Consider the following 16,796-nt stretch of genomic DNA (forward strand, 5'->3'; position numbering starts at 1 on the left):
TTTTTTTTTTTTTTTTTTTTTTTTTTTTTTTTTTTTTTTTTTTTTTTTTGCGTTCGTTCAGATTATGCAAGCTTTGGTAGAGCATTATAGCCAAAAAGGATGGTTGCAGCGTGTAGAACAGTGTGTTCTTCACATGGATATTTCTTCCTTAGATTTTAATCAGGTTTTTACCACTTAATCTTTTCAAACGTAATTTTGTATCCATCCAACTTTCTTTTTTTATGTATTTTATCTAATTTTTACCACATACGCATCATCAAGTCACCAATTTGTGTTGTTACAAGAATGTGATATAATTAATGGTGTTATTACCCACACGAATGATAACCAAATACCAAAAAAGCACCCCACCACACACGCGCACACACACACACACACACGAAATGGAAAGAAAGAAAAGAAAAAACTAGAAGCACTTTCCCAAGAAATGTGAAATGTTTTACTTGTCAGATTATCTTCATTTAACTAAGTGAGAAGCCCTACCATCTGTCAACTTTTTTTCAGTCATCCAAGAGAAAAGTAACAGACGCACAAAAGCCCTTGGCTAATGCATACAACAATGAAAATCTAGGGTACCACCTAAATTAGATCTGAGTAGGTCATATTTCAGTCGCTAATGCCGATAAACCATTTACAAATTATCATAGGAAAGGTGGACTTGCCCCCTCTTCATGCCCTTATTATTTTCTTAATAAGAAACAACAATTTCATTATAAAATAATAAAAGAGAGGAGGAAATATTCCTCAAGCCAAAGGAAGAAAATGGGTTAACAGGAACAAGGTTTATAGTTTTCCTTCCTAGATCATGGATACATGGTCATGGTTATAGGAAGGACAGGGGTTGGCAAAAGATTTTCCTGTCTAACTCTGCCAAACAATTTGAACTTACCTCTTGTCAATATTGAATAGGTTGGACTCCTCCTGTTGGGCTGTTCTTTGGAATATCCTTGTATATCTTTCATGTTTTTCAATGAAAGTTTAGTTTTTCAATTTGATATTGGAAAGGTGGAAAAGTAAAGTTGCTAGAGCTATGGGATCTCCTTGCTAAAATCCACTGGTTTGAATTTAATTTTTTAGAACTATAGTTATACCTTTTACCTCTTTTCTTCTATAGGTTGTTAGGTTATGCCGGGATCATGGATTGTATAGTGCATTGGTGTATCTTTTCAACAAAGGATTAGATGATTTCAGGACACCTTTAGAGGAGCTGTTGGCAGTGTTACAAACCAGTAAAAGCAAACGTGCTTCTGCCATTGGGTATGATATATCAGTTACATCTGTTTATTATTATCATTATTTATTTATTTATTTTGAGGAATAACCAAGCTTTTATTGAGGGAAAAAAAATTAAAGAATACAAGAACATACAAAAAAGAGAGTCCACAAGGATGGAGCCACCTAAAAGAAGGACCTCTAATCAAACAAGATACAAATTAGTGAATAATTACAAAAAAAAAGCTTCTTAACTGAAGCCCACAAGAAAACATAGAACCCAGCGAAGGACCCAATTACATCCTCTTAATTAATTATTATGTATGTGTTTATAACTTCTTTTATTAATGCTAAGTTCATGCTAAGTTCCTAACAATTTTTTCCATGATGAAAAAGAATTCCTGCAGTTACAAATCCTTGTCAAGTTCCTACTGAAATAATATGTTCTCCCTTCTTTCCTCCTCTCTCCTTCCCTCATGATTGGTTGATTGTTGAGAGCTTCAATGGTGGCTATAGAATTTCTCCATCTCTTTTTATCTTCACCTTAGGGGAGGGTTAGTTTATTTGAACCCCCATTGGCTCCAAGCTTTGTGATTTCTGCACAGTGGCCCTTTAGGTTCGATATCTTCTCAACTCGTACCATATATTCAGGGAGGTGAGATTCTCTATGGATTTTATGGCTGAGGGGAGTTTCACATAGCTTGGAGAAGCATTCTTGGAGCCATTGGAGAGACTCTTAAAGAAGGTGACGGAGAAACTCATCTTTGGTGGCTTCAATGATACGAAAATTAGGTCTAATATATGCTAGTCCTTGTCTATGGTGAAGGTCTTTCTCTCGATAGTAAAAAAAGCTTGGGTGGTGGATGGGGTTCCATGGGTATGTAGGTTCGCCTGCAGGTTCAAGGCAGAGGACAAACCAGAAGGTGGGTGGTGGGGACCTGGTGGTAGAGTGAGGGGGCAGAGAGCCATTGTACATTTTAATTCAGAATTATGATTCAAGTGAAATGAATAAAATTTTGAGGGTAAGAGTAAGTATTGGTTGGAGCATTTTGATATTACTAAGCTCTAGGCTTCCTACTGTTGCTCTCTTTTTAATTTATTTGAGCCTTATTCTCCTGATGTATTAGTTCGGGAGCTTTTACTCACTTTTCTGTTTGTTTCTTGTTCAAGAAAAATTTATTTATGAAGGAGCTTGGGTGTTAAACTTGGTGTATGTTTAATCGATGAAGATTTTGTTCAAATCTTTGTGTTGTTCCTTTTCTCCAAAAGATTAATTTATGCATATTGATTGAAGTACAATTTTTTTCCTTTACAGGTACAAGACACTAGTTTATCTGAAATATTGCTTTTCAGGACTTGCTTTTCCACCAGGTATTACTCAAGTTGTTGTTGGTTTAGCATTTCATGGACCCCAACACATCCCAAAAATTACCAATATTTTATGCAGTTTGTTTTCATATAATTAATGATTTGAAATCTGCTTTTGCTACATTCTTTCTTTTATTTGACCTGTACAAGTATCTTTGAACTGATGAGAAGCGTTAAGCTTTATCTTTTTTCAGGCCAAGGAACTCTTGCTCATTCACGCGTGCAATCTCTTAGAGATGAACTACTACAGTTTTTGTTGGAGAATTCTGATACCGTGGATACAAGATCAATTTCAAATAAATCATCTGAAGTTGGATATTTAAATCTGTATCATCTCTTAGAGTTAGATACTGGTGCTACTTTAGATGTTTTGAGATGTGCTTTTGTTGAAGGTGAAATCGTCAAAGCTGATTCTTCTCTAGATGGTTCAGTGGATGCAAGTATGCAGGTACAAAAAGAAAAGAACTTTCTAGTTCAAAATGTAGTCGATGCTCTTATTCATATTCTTGATAAGGCTATCAGTCAAACATACGGGTCCCCAGGTGGCGATAATATCACATTGGTTGAAGATTGGCCTTCGAAGAAGGACTTATTTCATTTGTTCGATTTTGTTGCCAATTACGTTGCGTGTGGAAAGGCTACTGTCTCTAAGGACGTAGTTGGTCAGATTTTGGAACACTTGATATCCAATAGTGATATTCCAGAAATGGAAATTGATTTTGTGCATAGCGTTACTGCAAACAGTGTACATTCAAGAAAAAGGGAAAAGCAAGTACTTTCTCTCTTGGAGGTGATACCAGAGACCCATTGGAATCCGTCTTCTGTGTTAAGAATGTGTGAGAAAGCACAATTTTTCCAGGTACTTTTGCCATATTCATTTCTTTTACAGTCATAGGAAATTGGTTCCATTGAAGTGATGAGATATGCAAAAAGGGACCGAAGAACTTCACTTTTAATCTAGATTGGAGTCTTTCAATGTGAAAGGATTCCCTATCAATTCACTACGTTCACAAGAAAATTCAACACAAAACTAGAGACCAATTCGGGAGGGTCTACTATCTCTCCATAAACATCCATAAACCACACAAAATACCAGGTAATCCACAGAAAAAACATATAAACAAAAACAATATAACTGACTAAAGGAGTTGTAACTCCCTAATTTAAAATACCAAACAAAGAAAACAAACAGAAAAATGATAGTTTTAAACATTAGAAACAGTCACAATTCCCTTTTCGCCCTTTCTTGAGTAGACCTTTTGGATTGGAGGTCTAACACTATGTTTTTAGTTTCAGTATCCATTTACATTACTTGTTCTTTTTTATGTATTCTGTTTGTGAAATATTATTGTTGTGTTTGGTCATACTCTGACATCTTTCATGTTCTTATAGGTTTGTGGCCTAATTCATAGCATCAGTCATCAGTATTCATCAGCTTTGGATGGCTACATGAAAGATGTAGAGGAACCCATTCATGCTTTTGCCTTTATCAACAGAACATTAATGGAGCTCAGCTATTCTGAACAAACTGAATTTCGGGGAGTGGTCATTTCTCGAATTCCAGAGCTTCTTAATTTAAACAGGTTACAGAGTTCTTTTTTTATGAAGCTACCTTGTATCCTCATTTTACTTAGTAGGTTTATCTGGAAAGCTTTGATATGAAAAGTAAATTAGTCTTTTGTTTCCAAAAGTGTACTACTTCAGTCAGTCATATCTTTCAAGTCTCTCTCTCAAACATATCTGATTCATTGCAGAGAGGGAACATTCTTCTTGGTCATTGATCATTTCGGCAATGATGTTTCAGACATCCTTTCCCAGCTTCATAATCATCCAAGAAGCCTATTTCTGTACTTAAAAACTCTCATTGAGGTTCACCAATCTGGAAACCTGAACTTTTCTTGCTTAAAGAAAGATGATAATTTTGGGGTCAACTATTCAACTAAAGGATTGGATGATTACCTGCAAAAGCTCTCTGATTTCCCTAAATTTCTGTCTAACAATCCTGTTGATGTGACTGATGATATAATTGAGCTTTATGTGGAGGTAAGCATTTTACGTATTTAACCTAGTTCTTTCCATTCAATTGGTGGTTGTTGAGGGATGCTGTCTTATGTGATATATTAGGTATTATCTATTGTCATTTCATCAAACAATATTTTTCATTGTGTTGTGAAGTACAACAATATAGGAGGAAAAACCAAGGGAGCTTCCAAGAAAATCTCTGCAACTAGTATCAACCAAAAGGAGCTAGAATTACAAAAGGAAGTAGAGAGCACACCAATGAGAGAAAAAATTGAATTTGACTTGCATCTAATTTAGAATTTCTCTTCCACTTAATTTCCTGTTGCAACCACATCAACTTTCGTATGAAAATTTTCAGCGTGCTCATCATAAATGGATAAACAATGTGTGAGATAGGAAAAAAAAAATCTCTGAATGTGGATGCCTAATCTAGATGTTGTCTGCTATATTTAACTTCTCTTTCTAAACCCTACAAGCTGATCTTGAAAGATTTGATTTGGGGAACTTTAGAAGTTAAAAGAGATAAGAGAGACAACTTTCAATGAAAAGTTCCTTGCCGGATCAGGTTGCCTATCTGATCCACCAGAGCAAGTCCTCTTGCTTGGTGGATTGGAATTGCCAAAAGTGGCCAAGAGGTTAATCCGTTATTTAGTTTTACCTTAATCCTGTCTTACATCTGAGGTTTCACCCTATCACATATTCATCCCTACAATCTTTGATTGAGGAAGAGCTAAACTTACCATTGTAAACAGGTCTGAAGAACAAGTCCGCTAAAAGCTGCTGGCTTGTTATCCTGTCAAATTACCTTACAGAGTCTTGTTACCTTTACCCACTTTTAACTTAATGGCCTCCTTGATTAAGCTGCAGCTTTTGCCATAAAACTACATACTAGTTTTTTTTTTTCCCCTACGCTTCAACAGCATAAAGCTTGGGAAAGGACTTGTTATTATATTGATTTTACTTTGGATTATATTGAATTTCTTGAAGAACTTAGAAATCTTGATCCTTGATCATTGTTGCAATTTGTAGCTACTTTGTCAGTATGAACGTGAATCAGTTCTCAAGTTTTTGGAGACTTTTGATAGCTATCATGTGGAGCATTGTTTGCGCCTCTGCCAACAGTATGAGGTTATTGATGCTGCAGCATTCTTGTTGGAGAGGGTTGGTGATGTTGGTAGTGCTCTTTTCTTAACACTTTCTAGCCTAGACAAAAAATTCCATGACCTAGAGGCTGCTGTGGGAGGCATTGTTACAAATGGTGCTTCAAGCGGTTCTAATGATTCACAACTTTTCAGCTCTGTTTTAAAATTGCAAGAGGTTTGTAGGTTGGACTTCTGAAATGTGCAAATAAAATTTCCTCGTGTTTTCGTGTAGAAGCTTTGCTGCTGGCAACTCATGTTTTCTCTAATCATTCTTGTGCAGGTGAATGATATATATGTTTTGTTGCATGCTTGTATTGGACTGTGCCAGCGAAATACTCCTCGTTTGAACTCTGAGGAGTCTGAGACACTTTGGTTCAAATTACTCGACTCGTGAGTTCTTTGCCTTCTGGCTTGCTTTTCTTTTGTATAATAAACATGTTTTAATAAAAGATAAGGAACATTTTTCTAATGAAGGATAAGAAACGTTTCATTGATAAGATGGAATTCTAAAATGATGGAGAAAAACTCAATTCAAAGGAACTTGTGAAAAATATTTATGTTGGACTATAGGAGAGGACAGGCTATAGTGTCAGAAGTAGAAAAATTACCCCGCATAAGAGCTAAAACAGATCATGGATCAAAGAAGCTGTCAGAGCCTATCCTTGAAGACATGAGAGCTATTCCAAGTAGGACATAAGATAGCTCTAATAAAGTTGAGCCCTAGAGTTTTCTTCTATTGAAAGGATGACGAGCAACCAAATACTGTCAACTGTGGCTAGCATGACATGCAAATCCTCTGGTAGATTAGCCAGCAAAAGCTGGGAAAATGAGCCAAAAAAAGTCACAGCATAGGTTGAAGTGATGAATAAGGGCATTTAGATACACTCTTGCAAATAGGGAATAAGTTTGGGTGGATGCACATTATTTATGTGGAAAAGGATGTGGAAAAGAGTAGAAGGAAGAGAGTAAGCATAGTGTGCAGTAAGGTAGAAGTACCAGGACATTGTATATAGAGCCTTGAGTTGGAGTAGGTGTTAGATGGGCTGTTGGGGGAATTCAGTTTATTTTTTGCATTTGTGTTGTTCTGGTATAGGAGAGGTGGGAGCTTTCGAAATCTTCTTTAACTTGTATTTCTCTTTTATATTTAATAGAGAAGTTCTATCAATCTGCTTTGGAGTTTGTCATGGGTGTTAATGAACCAGTGACGAAGCTCCTAAATGAAGGAATTTACTTTCTTCGGGTGTTCTCCTTTCCAAATGATGTATAAAATAGCACAATGTTTTGATCCACAGGAAGTGAGGTCCAAAGACAGATTTTGGTGAGAAAGCACTATTTTTTCAAGTTTCACGTGTAAATATCGTCATGCAGTGAGATTTGAGAGATTTGGAAGGAGGGTAGCTAGCATGCTGATAAATCCTAAATACTTCTCTTATTGCTAACGAACTTATTGGTGAATGAAAAAGGAAAAAGAAGAAAGGGGCATTTAACATCTTTTCGACTTTTTGTCCTATGCTTTTGGGTACATATGTATGTATGTACCTATGCGCATATGCATAAACATATCTCATGTATTTCCACCTTAAATCTTAAGTGGAAAAAATATAGGTCTCAGTGTCTTACTTCGATAAATTTATCCTGCAATTGGTAGTTCCTGAGCATAACTTTAGTGTTATAGTATGCGTTGTACCTTGTATTCACAATTTAAATTTGGTTCTCAGTTTGTGATGGACTTTTTTTTTCTTTGGATTGGCAGGTTTTGTGAGCCTTTAATTGAATCATTTAATTATAGAACTGCTTCTTTTGGAGAAAATCAAGTTCAATTCTTGAACGAGTCATCAGGTTCACAAAAGGATAAAGAAGCACATATAGTTACATGGAGAATTTTGAAGTCCAATCAAACTGCTCATATATTAAGGAGTTTGTTCTCTCGATTTATCAGAGAGATAGTTGAGGGGATGATAGGATATGTTCATCTTCCAACTATCATGTCCAGACTTCTCTCTGACAACGGAAGTCAAGAATTTGGCGATTTTAAGCTTACCATACTTGGGATGCTTGGGACTTTTGGCTTTGAAAGAAGAATTCTGGTATGTTTTCATTCCCTCAGTATAACTTACTAAGAAATGTCTGGGGTGCTTGATATCTGGCTTATTCTTTTTCGACAAATAAATATCATTGAATTTTATGATTAAATTTCCATTATTAAGTTCTTTTTTAACCAAGTTTTAAGTATTTAAGTTCGAATACTTAAAATGGTATATGTTATATTATAAGGAACTTGATATGAAAAATGTATCCCTTCAAACTCGTTGTAGCCAAGTAGTTATTATAGGCTTGAAGGCTTGGCTACTCGTATGGATGTTATGGAACACAAGAACGTACAAGATTAATTCAAGGTTAATGCCTAGGAGACATGCACAATTCTCTGAGGCCTGAGTTTTAGTGTTTGATCCTCTAGAATATGTGATCCCCCAGGCAGACCTCCAAGATGTGTCTGATACGCCTGTAAAATGTAAATTGAAGTCTTTTCAAACTTGTTTAGGATACTGCCAAAGCTTTAATTGAGGATGACACGTTCTATACCATGAGTTTATTGAAGAAAGGGGCATCTCACGGATATGCTCCCCGGGGTGCTGTCTGTTGCATATGTAATCGCCTTCTTGTCAAGAGCTCATCAAGTTACAGAGTTCGAGTTTTTAACTGTGGTCATGCAACTCATCTTCAGTGCGAAGTTCTTGATAATGAGGCTTCAGGTGGAGACTTCTCATGCCCAGTTTGTGTGCATAGCAATCACTCTCAACGGTCTAGAGGCAAAGCACTGACTGAGTACAGTCTAGTGAATAAATTTTCATCAAGAACTCAATCGTCGTCAGGAGCCTTTGTTTCATATCCACAAGAAACAGATTTATTGGAGCTTCCATACACTCTTCAGCAAATACCACGGGTATTGTTTTTGTCTTACTGGTGCGACGACCAATAGGTTTTGTTGCAACTGAACTAATACCTGAATTTGTGTATTGTTGCAGTTTGAGATTCTGGCTAACTTACAGAAAAATCAGAGAGTAATAGACATAGAAAATATGCCTCAATTGAGGCTTGCACCACCAGCCGTCTACCATGACAAGGTCACAAAAGGATATCATCTTTTAGTAGGAGATAGCAGCGGTGGAATAGAAAAGGTAGAAAAACTAAACAAGAGCAGGCAACTGAAGGAGGTAAAAGTAAAGAGACCGTCCTCCCTTCGATTCCCTTTAAAAGCAAATCTATTCGGTGAGTTATGTTTCTGATCCTCCTAATATGTTTTGTCTTTCTGATCCGTCAATTTCTGACATGAAACGAAATACCCTATATAATTCATGTAGGGAAAGAGAAGACGACCAAATCTTGACAGAGTATGAAGCGACTCCTTAATTTTAAACCCACGTGATAAAAGGTGCTTTTGGTTAGTCTCGTCAAATTTCTCGAGGGGAGGATGACATTTTGTATCTGTAAATACAATTACGGAGGTTGTTAGTTTGTAGCCGATTTGTTAGGGTAAATTATATGAACTATTGATTGAATTTTTCCTGCAATCCCATACAGAGATTTCTCCACGGTAGAACGCAGTTAATTACCCAACCAAGTACTTTGTTGTTCATAAAAATATGAAGCTGTTAACGAAATTGCCTAAACCAAATTCAGAGGGGAATGTTTTAGAATATGAAACTGATGTTCCTTTCAATTTTGTCTCTATAATTCATATCAACATGACCAGGTTGTGGACTCAAAGAAGTCCCAGAACAAAATAGAGGCTGTAAAATTGGTCAAGTGGTAACCGTGGAATTCTTGTTTGACCATCTGCGACAGTTGCAAGCGAGTTCAAAGAGTTGAGTTTTTGAGTACAGAAGTTCTTGGTTAGTTAGAGAGCCACCACAGTTAATTCCATGAATCATTGGGAGATTTTGAAATGCGATGAACCTCTTTAAATGAGAAAATACTCCATCCCTGAGTAGACCACCCTTAACCACACGAGGTCTGACGGTCATCTCGTCGAAGGCTACTCCGTAATTTCAAATACTTCCCTTTGAAGCAGCCTTGTATAAAGGGAGATGATCGCATCCTTCCGAACTAAAAATTGCAGTAGACAAACTTGACAATTGGAGCCTTGATTAAAATCATAGGTTTGTGGATAAAAAGTTTTAGAATATACGTCGAGCAAATCTAGTTTCCATGTTAATAATTTGAACATGGTAGAAATTAGATTAAGAAAAACATTAAATATAATTCCATGATACTATCTCTATCACCCACTACTATAATATTTGTTAAACTAAAAAAAATAACAATTCTCAAGTTAGGGTACAAATTGTATTGGACTTGAGACTAATAAAAAAATAATGATAATAAAGGAAAAAGAGAGAAAATAAAATGTCATTCTCAGGTCTAATAATTAAAGTCAGACATCATCGTTGAAGAACTTCAGCAACAAAAGCTATTGGGCTCCAATTGTCAAGGAGAAAGACAGAAACTACACAAATGGAGAAAGAACATATATATACCTAGCGCGTACCAGCGGGAGAATATAATGGTATATATAAAAAATAAACCTCAACCAAAAAGTTGCAATTCGATCACATTCAAATTAAAACTTGAGCCAAATTTGTCAAGGACGTCCAAAATTACATATCTATAAAATAAAGAGAACCCACTCGCATTTAAAAGATAATCAACCGAGCACAAAATATGCGATGCCATATCTTGACCTAATCAAACAAACTGAATCCCATATCATCGTCACTCTCTTCCTTTGGTTCTTCCTGCAAGTAACAAAAATAATCCAACCCCATGTCACGATAATATACACATTATACCCCAAAAAACAAGCTTTCATGACAGGAAGAATAAGAATACATCATTCTCAGGAGCGAAATGGCTATGCTTACCTTTTTCTCTTCCGGTGGAGGAGCAGCGGCGGCAGCAGCGCCACCAGCAGCTCCGCCAGCTGGAGCAGCAGCGACTGCGGCGCCACCACCAGCACCAACATTGAGAATCAGATCTTCAATTTTACGCTTCTCAGCCAGCTTAGCAAAAAGGCTGAACCAGTAAGAATCCACTTGATAAACCTTAGCTGCCTTTACAAGCGTAGCAATTTTTTCTGCCTGTTGAAACGATGTAGCAAACAAAAGCTATCACATATATTTATAAGAGGAGGCGATGATCACAACTTGGAACAAATTTCATAAACAGACCAGAAAAGGAATAACGGCAGAAGAATAAGAGATAGTAAACATTGTTCCTAAAAAATATTGATGAAAAATAACCTAATAAAAGTTTATAATTTTTCTATAATGATGGAAATCGCGCAACATGTTAATAATCCTAATATCATCCCAAATCTCCCATTAATAACCTCGAAACCGGTATACGAAAACACGAAAGTAAGTGCTAAAAGATAAATGAAATATTGAAGGGGGGAAGGCAGGAGTAAAGAGAAGCATACGGTAATAGGGATGCCATCATCGCAGAGGATGAGAGAAGCGTAGGAGCAAGCAATTTCTCCGATCGACATTTTTCACTGCAGGATCAGAAGCGAGCAAAGTTATGGAAGAAGGAACGCAGAAAAACAACACAGATGAGGAAGCATTAGGAATCGAATGCATTGCAGAAAAACAAATGAATAACAGCAGTTGGAAAGCGAGGGGGGAGAGATTTGAGACCAGAAGAAACAGGCAATGGCGGAGGCTGTGAACGATCTGTTTTTTCGCTGCGCAAATACGGAAGCGTCCTAGGGTTTGAGGAAGTCCTCAAGGTTGGGATTTTATGGATGCTTGGGATGTGGGCTTGCATTCATTCTGGGCCCATAATGAATACACGGCCCAATACGAGGAGGCGACGTGGTTCCAGCCAACAACAACAACGTAGAGAACGAACTTGCTAAACGCCCTTCTTATTTCTTTTTCTTTTTCTTTTTCTTTTTCTTTTTCTTTTATAGAGAAAATGTGATAATCGGAACCTGTACCCAAGTGCGGAAACGGCGTCGTATCTGGCAGGTAGTTTGAAGGAAGGGATCCGCCATGGATAACCCTCCTTACACTTTGTATCATATCAAATTTGATAAGTCGATAATCTTGTTCTTCCTCCTCGATTCAAATTCGAGATACGATAGTAAAGCTATCTATAGAAAGAAAAGGTGGGAGTGGTCCAACTTTAAAATGACATATAATATAATCGCAAAACTAAAGGGATTCAATTTCCTACTACATTTATAGTCACTGCTATAATAATGCCAGAAAAGTAATCTGGGTTCACTATAACGAAGGAGGATTAAATTTGAGTGATGAGTCATCGGCTTCGGCTTCGGCAGTGTCAACGATGACAATGGGGAGCTGTTTGAGTAGTAGTAGTTGTTGTTGTTGTTCTGCTTCTTTCTTCAGCGTTTGCCTTTGATCTATAAGTTGGTATAGCGTTTAAAGCACCAACCAAACATGCTAGTTAAGGATATTCATGGCGATGAGCTTGGAAATAGCTTCAAAAATAATGGAAAACAAAACAAAAAACCCCACCTCAAAAGGATATTCGCTTCTGCGCCCCTTTTCATTTGCGCGATCGATCAGGTTTTGCAACTTCACTAGCTCTCTCTTCATCCACTACCAACCATAAAAAGAAAAGCTTCAAGGACAAGGAAATGCCAATAAACAAAGATTCATTATTTTGGAAGAAAAGAAACGGCCTAGTTGTCGAGGATTGTTGGGAGGGAGTCACACGTTAGCTTATTTAGGGAATTTGATCCTGGGTTTATAAAAGTAAGGAATACATCTTCATCGGTACGAGGCCCACAGGGAAGGCCAAAACAAAGCCAGGAGAGCTTATGCTCAAAGTGGACAAAAATACGTACGTCCTTCCTAATGTCCTGATGAAGAATCTGAGCCTTCTTTTCTATCTCTTCCTGCCATCGGAAAAAAAGAGAATCAAAAGCCAACTTATTCTTGCTGTTCACTGTTAGATCAGATGTATGAAATGGAGGAATTATTTATCTTATTCATATCAACTTACAACGGTAGGTCTCTGGAACAGACCCTTGGCCATCTTTTCCCTAAGATCCTGGCAATCTTCCTGCAAATCATCAAAACAAACCCTTATGTTCAAAACAAGTTCAGCAATCTTATTCCTGGCAATGCCAACTCCTTTTCTTACCTCAGTTATGTCTGAATCAGAGAGCATGGAAATTTGAATGTCCGGCAACGTCCAAACATTCAGCCCAATACTACTCCCATCTGTGCTTGACATTTTCTTTACAGCTGAGGCCACAAGTCAATTAGTTAATGAATCAGCAAAAGCTAACAGCTCTAATTTGTTTTTACATTACCAACAGGAACATCTGCTTTAACCTGTAACTTGCAAGAGCTGTTGAGAAATCTTCCCTTTAGAACGAATTTCCCTCGATTCCGTTTCCATGACCTTAACAAAACTTCCCACCACCTTGTCCTCGAAGCTTTCAGGCTGTTCTAGAAGATCCTCCACTAAGCTCTTCCTCAAGTAGACGAGTTTCATGTTATGGGCAACTATTGATGCAAAGTAAGCTTTATCGTTCGGAGATTTTTCCTGAGAGCAGCTCAATGCTTTCTGGTGCTTAGCATCCCCATTTTGTGGATCCGATTCTAAACATCTCTTCTTCTCATTGTTGGTTCTCTGGGTGTCATTACCATGAGAAAAATGCGGCCCCAAAAGAGCATCAATCTGGTTCAAGGGTATGGTGTTCTTCTTGAAAATGAGATGCAGGTTTCTGTCGCAGATGATTTTCTTCTTCTTTATGGGATGAATAAGGTCCCTCTCCTGAACGTACTTCAAGATGATGGAACTGACATCGCATTGAGATAGCTGCGTGGTTATATCTACGCCAATGGAAGTGAGAAATTCAATGAGAGGTTTAGATCCCCAGCTGGTGATCAATTTGAATGTATTGGACTTGGTATCTCTATCTTGTAGGGTCTTGACGACCCGCGTTGGGGTGGTGCCCCTCATGTGCCTTCTGCCCTTCGACGAGTAGGGTTCTTCCACAGCCACAAGATCGCCTCTTCTTAAACCTTCTTCTTTTTTCACAATTTCCCAATACTCTTTGAACAGGCACTCATGTGTATCTCTATCTTCGAAATCCACAGATTTGTACTAATCAAAGGAAAGATTCAAACAAGCAAAACATTAATTGAACCACTCACTCTCTTGTGATCAATTAAGCAAGCAATTAATCGATATACCTCGGAAACTGAAAGTTGTTCTGCAAGACGAACGAGGGTCCAGCAATCTGTGCAGAGCCCCTTGTTGGCTCGCAAGTGTACAAACTTCACAGATTTTATACAGTTTTTGCAAAAAGATGTTGGACAGCAGAAGCAGTGGACCTCCGAGGCTCCCTTGCAGGAAGAACAAGAATGGCATTCTGAAAAAACGTGGCACGAGAGAATCAGAGGTCGTATCAATATCAATATTAGAATCTGGTCCAAAGGCCTGCAAAAAAGTAATTTAAAACTCTACTTCCGCCGCTGCACTCAACAATAATCATCTGTGTTTGTCTTTGTGAAAGACAATCAAAGATATATGGAAATCGGAATTATCGGCGTATTTACCACAGGTCCAATCGTCTTCTATTTGAGAGGTAGTTTCGCGATCGTATCCCACGCATTCAAGATGGTACACCTTTGAGCAGTTCCTGAAAAGCAAATGCATAGCTCAAGAATCCGAAATGCACGCAACATTGTTTCAGAAGTAGCCTCCCCGCAGAAAGAAAAACCGCACCACATTGTTGGGGAAGAAGATCATGGTTCCAGAAAAACAAAAGATTCCAAGTTTGGCAGAGAAAAGCGAGGGTTTAAAACGAAGAGGGGAGGAGTTTAAAGATGAAAAATCATGCGGAATGCACAAGAAAGTTGATAGGTATGATCATGCAGAGGATATGAAGGAAGACGATATAGGTGGGGAATGGGGAGGAAAAGAGTGTACGGACCGATTGTCGCAAAGAAGCAAATCTCCACCGTCCTTGCAGACGAAGCACCAGTCCTCTGCCTTGCCTTCTCTCTCCATCACATGCCTTGTGAAGTTCTTGTTCTGGACTAGAAACAAAGAAGCAAATGGGACACTATCATGATCCCCTCAAATCTTCAACTATAAAGGGATATTGAGTTCAAGACACTGCGCTTCTTTTGCGCCCAATAGTAAATATTTTCCTTTCTTTTTTTTTATGTTATTATAAAACGTGGAGATATTTAAATATTTTCATGTGTATTATACCACATAACTGTCACCCTAACATACCAAATATATTCCCAAATTATTTACCCCCAGATCACATTTTTTATGATTCAACACCTAACAACTGTTAAACAAACGACTCTCATCCACTTTGGGCATAAGCTCTCATGGCTTTGCTTTGGGCTCCCCCGAAAGGCCTCATTCCAATGGAGTTAGTATTCCTCACTTATAAACCCATGATCACACCCTAAATTAGTCGATGTGGGACTTCCATCATCCAACAACAACAACCGTGTACATTTCAACACTATTTTTTTCTTTTAATGAAAACAACTAAATTTCCCAATTGGGTAACATCGGCTTCCTCTCCTCCTTCGGCCAAGTCTCTTCTCATCGACCTCAAGACGACCAACAACCTCCTCGATTGTCTTGACGATAAAGATCTCTTCCACCTTGTCGTCCAATAAACGAATGCAGGTGACGATCGTCGTTAACTTCATAGCACGAACTCACTCTTCAATGTCTGCATCTTTATTTCTTTGACTTATTCCACATCCATATGCATTATTTGCAGTGTAAGAAAAACGTCCTCTGAGACTGCTTGTTAGACGCCAGCAAAGTATTGGATGAAAGTTTCACATGGGCTAATTTAGAAAATGATCATGCATCTATAATAAACACAAATACTATTTCCATTAGTATGCGGTCTTTTGGGGAAACCTAAAGCAAAGCTACGAGAGCTTATGTTTAAAGTGGACAATATCATACGATTGTGAAGATCTCTCATTCTTAACATGTTTTCGCTCTTTGTCGTTGTCATGTCTCCTCTGGCGACTCTTGAGGGTGAAACATTTTGTTTCGACATTCTTACTTTGATGCCAAATGTTGGTACCGACCCTGGATCAAAATACACTTAAAACGAATAATCAATTATTTTTATAAAAGAAAAAAACAAACAGCCATGCAGCTGCTGCCATGGAAGGAGGACACGGTGTAACAGATTGGAAGGAGGACATGGTGCAACAGATGTGGGGGAGTCTAAACGCAAGAATGGTGGGGGTGAAAGGGTGAGTTGGGTGGTGATTATGAAAAGATGAAGGGGTTAAATAGAGGTTAAACTGGTGTGGGGCATGTATCTGGTGCATAATGGGTACACCTAATACCCAAACTGCTACCCAGCTGTAGAGAGTGCTCGCAACGGAATTCGAAGGAAGTACTCAAACTCAAGATAAAAAGTAAGAGTAGTTAATGGGAAGTACACGTACAAAGTTGTAGAAAAAAAACAAATGAAGTCATTCCTTGGACAAAATGGGAATTAATAAAGAGATTTGGAATTTTTACACCAAAGCCGAGGAAGAAGATGACAAGTGTGTGGTCGCGCACGAAACAGCGAGTAGCTGAGGCATCTGGCATGAGAAACAGGGTATTGGGGTGCGTGAGGGTGCTTGTGACCTCGTATCGGGCTGTATTTATCATATCTACTCTACTAATCCCTATAAAGTTCCTAAATAATTCTAGCAAATTCTAGCAAATTTCAAGTAAAGCGAGGGTAAGAAGTAAACAGAAGAGGGCTAAAAGCATAGTTTCTGCTGCGCCACAAAGCAAAAGAGGTCCACGTGTCTACCTCCCAACCACAACTCTCTCAGAATCATGGGTGGGGCACGAGTCCTACGTGGCACTTGGCGCTTAAAAAATATCTTAGCCTCGAGAACCCAGATATAGGGACACGTGTTAGTTTAGTGGACCCCGGGCGTAGGACGACCACCACCACTCCATCCATGGCCAGAAAATCACAAACGGTGGCTCCCAAGGGGCCACGTCATATTGAGC

General features: G+C 38.1%; 3 protein-coding genes across 6 annotated transcripts in view; 1 reads left to right on the top strand and 2 right to left on the bottom strand.

The window, feature by feature from the left end:
• Positions 1-9,342, top strand: part of LOC111431840 (vacuolar protein sorting-associated protein 8 homolog) — an 18,561-nt gene extending 9,219 nt beyond the window's left edge. The window contains exons 8-19 of one of the 2 annotated variants that reach the window (XM_023068540.1): positions 62-163; positions 1,115-1,257; positions 2,528-2,583; positions 2,775-3,439; positions 3,973-4,163; positions 4,335-4,623; positions 5,632-5,919; positions 6,025-6,134; positions 7,498-7,831; positions 8,287-8,688; positions 8,771-9,014; positions 9,107-9,342. In XM_023068540.1, coding sequence (XP_022924308.1) covers positions 62-163; positions 1,115-1,257; positions 2,528-2,583; positions 2,775-3,439; positions 3,973-4,163; positions 4,335-4,623; positions 5,632-5,919; positions 6,025-6,134; positions 7,498-7,831; positions 8,287-8,688; positions 8,771-9,014; positions 9,107-9,132 — 2,850 coding nt within the window. In that variant the 3' untranslated portion in view covers positions 9,133-9,342. Of the gene's footprint in view, positions 1-61; positions 164-1,114; positions 1,258-2,527; positions 2,584-2,774; positions 3,440-3,972; positions 4,164-4,334; positions 4,624-5,631; positions 5,928-6,024; positions 6,135-7,497; positions 7,832-8,286; positions 8,689-8,770; positions 9,015-9,106 lie in introns of those variants that run through there. The other variant, XM_023068541.1, reaches the window with a different exon arrangement.
• Positions 9,343-10,252: 910 nt separating this feature from the next.
• On the bottom strand, positions 10,253-11,548 carry LOC111431843 (60S acidic ribosomal protein P1-like). Its single transcript, XM_023068545.1, has 4 exons — positions 11,441-11,548; positions 11,224-11,298; positions 10,667-10,882; positions 10,253-10,540 (listed from the first exon to the last, which is right to left on the bottom strand). Exons 2-4 carry the CDS (start codon positions 11,290-11,292, stop codon positions 10,487-10,489), a joined length of 339 nt encoding a protein of 112 aa, XP_022924313.1. The 5' UTR covers positions 11,293-11,298; positions 11,441-11,548; the 3' UTR covers positions 10,253-10,486.
• A 355-nt stretch (positions 11,549-11,903) lies between these two features.
• LOC111431842 (zinc finger CCCH domain-containing protein 44-like) lies at positions 11,904-14,872 on the bottom strand. 3 transcript variants are annotated; one of them, XM_023068542.1, is made up of 9 exons: positions 14,722-14,872; positions 14,345-14,427; positions 13,979-14,157; positions 13,112-13,889; positions 12,918-13,021; positions 12,777-12,836; positions 12,619-12,669; positions 12,300-12,370; positions 11,904-12,188 (listed from the first exon to the last, which is right to left on the bottom strand). In XM_023068542.1, the coding sequence occupies exons 1-9, from the start codon at positions 14,796-14,798 to the stop codon at positions 12,032-12,034; spliced, it is 1,560 nt and encodes a 519-aa protein (XP_022924310.1). In that variant the 5' UTR covers positions 14,799-14,872; the 3' UTR covers positions 11,904-12,031. The 3 variants fall into 3 exon arrangements, with proteins under 3 accessions (XP_022924310.1, XP_022924312.1, XP_022924311.1); XM_023068544.1 differs by having other exon boundaries at positions 12,061-12,171; positions 12,287-12,370; XM_023068543.1 differs by having other exon boundaries at positions 12,101-12,211; positions 12,287-12,370.
• Positions 14,873-16,796: the final 1,924 nt, after the last annotated feature.

This window comes from Cucurbita moschata, unplaced genomic scaffold (genome assembly GCF_002738365.1).
Source record: "Cucurbita moschata cultivar Rifu unplaced genomic scaffold, Cmos_1.0 Cmo_Scf00037, whole genome shotgun sequence".
NCBI lineage: Eukaryota > Viridiplantae > Streptophyta > Magnoliopsida > Cucurbitales > Cucurbitaceae > Cucurbita > Cucurbita moschata.